This window comes from Helianthus annuus, chromosome 2 (genome assembly GCF_002127325.2).
Source record: "Helianthus annuus cultivar XRQ/B chromosome 2, HanXRQr2.0-SUNRISE, whole genome shotgun sequence".
NCBI classification, from domain to species: Eukaryota; Viridiplantae; Streptophyta; class Magnoliopsida; order Asterales; family Asteraceae; genus Helianthus; species Helianthus annuus.
The window spans coordinates 167898950-167903322 of NC_035434.2; the positions used below are offsets into that span (position 1 = coordinate 167898950).

The 4373-nt window shown below is 35.5% G+C and overlaps 1 protein-coding gene across 1 annotated transcript; it reads left to right on the top strand.

Moving 5' to 3' along the window:
• The first annotated feature begins 419 nt into the window (after nt 1-419).
• LOC110927058 (fasciclin-like arabinogalactan protein 11) lies at nt 420-1382 on the top strand. The gene has a single exon (XM_022170647.2). The coding sequence runs from the start codon at nt 489-491 to the stop codon at nt 1239-1241; it is 753 nt and encodes a 250-aa protein (XP_022026339.1). The 5' UTR covers nt 420-488; the 3' UTR covers nt 1242-1382.
• The last annotated feature ends 2991 nt before the right edge of the window (nt 1383-4373 follow it).

A 4373-nucleotide genomic window follows, 5' to 3' on the forward strand; every position in this document is an offset into this window, starting at 1 on the left:
GATTATTTTAGATTTGATATATAACACGTGACAGTGTCGCATTCAATACAAAACTAGTTTTAAATAGATAGAAGAACAACATAATGCAAGCAATATTTGGATGATGTAATAAAGATAAAAAAAAGTAAAGCATACATTACATACCCAAATTTTGTATTAGAGTTAAATGAACAAAATATGTATCTATTTCTTATAGCTCTCAACTTAAAAAAGTGTTTCTTTATTGAATTAAAAGTTGCTAACAAAACTTTATTGAAATGACAATCAAAGAAAACTAGTTAACCCTATGGAATTGTAATTTGTAAATGTTTGGACCCATGGTTGGTACTTCAATTGCAACAAACCACCAACTATACTTGTAACCTTTCCAACTAATAAACAACACCATCCCACCAAACCATCACCCCATAAAATCCCCCTACACATCCACACACCCTCATAACCAATTCCCACATTTTCAAGATTTTACCATTCATTCTCTTGAAAAAATGGCAACAAACTTCCGGTTATCTACCCCTTTCAAATTCTTAACACTACTACTAATCATTCTTCAATGCACCACCACCACCATCGTCGTCGTCGCTCAAGCTCCGGCACCAGCACCAACCGGGCCCACTAACATCACCAAGATCCTCGAAAAAGCCGGTCAATTTACCACCCTAATCCGCTTGATGAAAGTCACACAATTAGGTGATCAAATCAACACACAACTAAACAACTCCAACCAAGGGATGACGGTATTCGCCCCCACCGACAACGCTTTCTCCTCCCTCAAAGCCGGAACATTAAATTCGCTTTCTGATCAAGAGAAAGTCTCTTTGTTACAGTTTCATGTGGTCCCAACATACCTAACTAACGCACAACTTCAAACGGTTAGTAATCCGTTAAGGACACAGGCTGGAGATACCGCCAGTAACAAATTTCCGTTAAATGTAACCACCTCAGGTAACCAAGTGAACGTGTCAACCGGGGTGGTGGACACGACCGTGTCAAATAGTATCTACACTGATGGTACACTTGCAGTGTACCAAGTGGACAAAGTGTTGTTACCAATGAGCCTGTTTGGCCCATCAGCTCCTGCCCCGGCTCCAGAGCCTTTAAAAAAGAAAAAGTCTGGGGCCGATGATGTCGCTCCGACAACGGATGCCGGTAGCGACAATGCCGACGCTTCGGGAGCCGGTAGCGATTTGCATGGCTTGTACATTGGAGTGGTTGCATTCATCACAATGTTGTATTTGTGAAAATGAGGATTTGCACATTTTATAATTAGTGCATTGCATTTGCATGTGTGCTTTTTGAATAATCAACAGCCTATGTCATATATGTAATCCATTTTGTCTTTGAATTATATATACGATTAATTGAATTTTTTATTTTTTTTACCGTCTATTGATCCACCACACAAGTCTAATAAATATATCATTTTCATTACAAATGTAATGCTATCCTTTTATGTAGACCGATTAAATAAAAGGTTGATATTAAACGTTAAGGTTGTATCCATAATCATAATATATCTACCGTTAGTTCGCCGGTTTAACCGGCAACCGACTGTCTAATAAATTCTGATTATATTGTTTTCAGAATCTATCAGACAATTTGTTACATGCTGAACTGGTGAACCGGACCGGGTGGTTTAATTAAATTTCAATCTTGATATTTATCTTGAAAACAAAAATTCAACAGCCAATAAAAAGTTATGAAGTTTTAATTACCGGAATAAATATTTAAGTTTTACCACTTATAGTTATGTTAATTATATATTTAAATAATTTGAAATATAATTTGGTTATTGCGAAGAGAAATTAGTAAGCTAGTGGTGTATAAATTGGGTACTGGGCCATACTGTTAGAAAATACAATAAAAAATAAAAGGATGAGTCACCTCATCATTTCCTTTTATGAAGATTTGGACAACCAAACAAAATTGGGGTTGGCTAAATGCACCCTCTTTTTTACTAGTCATACCCCTTTTTAAAAATACAGTTTAAAAGTTGTCAAATTTCACCCCTCTATACAATTCAAATATTGTTTTTGAAGACAGTTTCTCTAACTTGTATTTTATTATTTTTCTATAAAACATCACTACAAATTAATAAAAAAGATATTTTTTAAACAATAAAAATGTTTTAGATTTAAAAAAAACAGTTGATTTTATATTTTTTATTTATTTCATATTTTAGTTCTCTCATCTTTCTATTTCTATTAGTATCATTATTATATTAAAATAAAATGTTTTATAATATAAGTAACAACTTTTATTTATTAAAAATAATAAAATGCAAAAAGAAAATAAAACGTTAGCTAGCACATTAGGTAGCAAAATGCTTTGATCAAAACATGTAATATCAATCAGTAATCAATAATCAACATAAGTTGCAATTTAATTATTGTGAGGGTATGATTGACTAATCAAAATCATTATCTATAAATTAAAGTGGTAATTCTCAAATATATTTATCATCTTTTAACTCGAAAACTATATTAAGTTAGTTGGATTCAAACCTTCATTTAAATTTGTGTATTATTGTTTATACAAACTAAATTCGAACTCCCACTTCAAGCCGTTATGAACGAAAAAAAAATCCCATTTCAAAATTAAAATGACTCGCCTGAGTTTAAAACATATGAAAACGATTTTTTTTTTTTCAAATAACAAAAAAAATCTTTTAAATAAAATAATGTTTTAAAAGCAAATGCTAGTAATAATAATAATTAAAGATATCAAAAAAAAAAAAAAAACAAAAGGGTTTGAATTATATTAATGTGAAAGTTAAAGGAGGGGGTACGTTTAGTAGAAAAGTGGGTACATTTAGCAACACCCAACAAAATTCTCAATTAAAAGACTGTTGGAATCAATCACCATGATTTGCCAGCCTTTATTTGTGATTGTATTTTCATATGGGTCATTTTTTTTTCTCTTATTTAGCCTGGTTCCTTTTCTCTTTGTAATATTATTCATCAATATACAATATTTTCCAGTAGTCCAAAACTCCAATTGTTCATATGGTATCAGAGCCAGGTTTACGTTCGTAACCTGCTCATCATCTACCTTGTTCAAACCTTCTTTTTTCCAAACCCACAGATCACTAACCACCATGGGTGATGAAAACAATAAGAATGATGATCTTGCCCTACAGATTTCTAACCTTCTCAAGACCAGTCTCAACAATCACAACCAAACTCAGAAACAAAACCTTTCAGATTGTTTAAAAATCAGCCTCAAACTGAACAGTCAAAACTATGCCCTGTGGGCTCGAATGATTCGAGTCGCAATCGGGGGAAAATCAAAGGCCCTTTTGAATCATCTTTCGGGAGATCCAAAACCACCGGAATCAACCGCTGCAGAATACGAGCAATGGGAACAAAATGATTTAATAGTGTTCTCATGGTTAATCCAAAATATCGAACCCGCTCTTGCAAGTAACCTAACTGAATTTCCCACGGCCAAAACATTGTGGGACGCGTTAGTCGTTACTTACAGTAGCGGGAAAGATAAACTTCAAACCTTCGATCTCCATGTCAAATCAAACGGGATAAAACAGAATGGTTCGTCACTTGAAGATTTTTGGATCAATATGCAAGGTATTTGGGGGGAAACTGAAAGAAGAGATCCAAACCCCATGACTTGTATTACTGACATAGCAACTTACAACAAAATCCGGTCAGAACAGAAGCTTTTCAAGTTCCTGAACGCCCTTGACCGACAATATGATACGATAAAAATGGAGATACTACGGTGGGATCCACTGCCCTCAGCCGAAGGCGCCTACGCTGCTGTTCGGAAAGAAATGGCACATCAGGGTATATTAGGAACCACCGCTGACAATTCATCCCTTAACAACGGTGTGGCGGCAGGTTTGGCTGCCAACGGATCAAAAGAAGTCGGTCTAGGGTTTCTGTCGAAAGGGCGAACAGGTCAGAGGAACTTCAATAGTGGCTCATCACCCCGGATCGATAAAACCAAACTGAAATGTGACCATTGTGGTATGATGAAACATACCAAAGACCAGTGTTTCAGACTTGTCGGCTACCCCGAGTGGTGGAACGACGGTCACAAAAGGGGGAACAAGGAAGGGAAAGCTGTCGCCGCCATAGGTAATACAGAAGGCATCGGCGAAAACCAGCCAAGAAACGGCAACGACCAGTCACGACTCAGCGGGTTTGGAGGAGTTGCCTTCGCCGGAAACAAGAACACACAAACTTCTGAGGAAATTGATGGAGGTACAGGGCTTGAGAAACTATTCTCAGGCCCCTCTCTTTTTTTAAATCTAACTTTTTTGATCCCACAATTTTAGAAATATTAAAAGGGCCCCTAAAAATTCTGTTATGTTAGAACAAAATTTAATTAATGATTTTAAAAATGTAAAATCA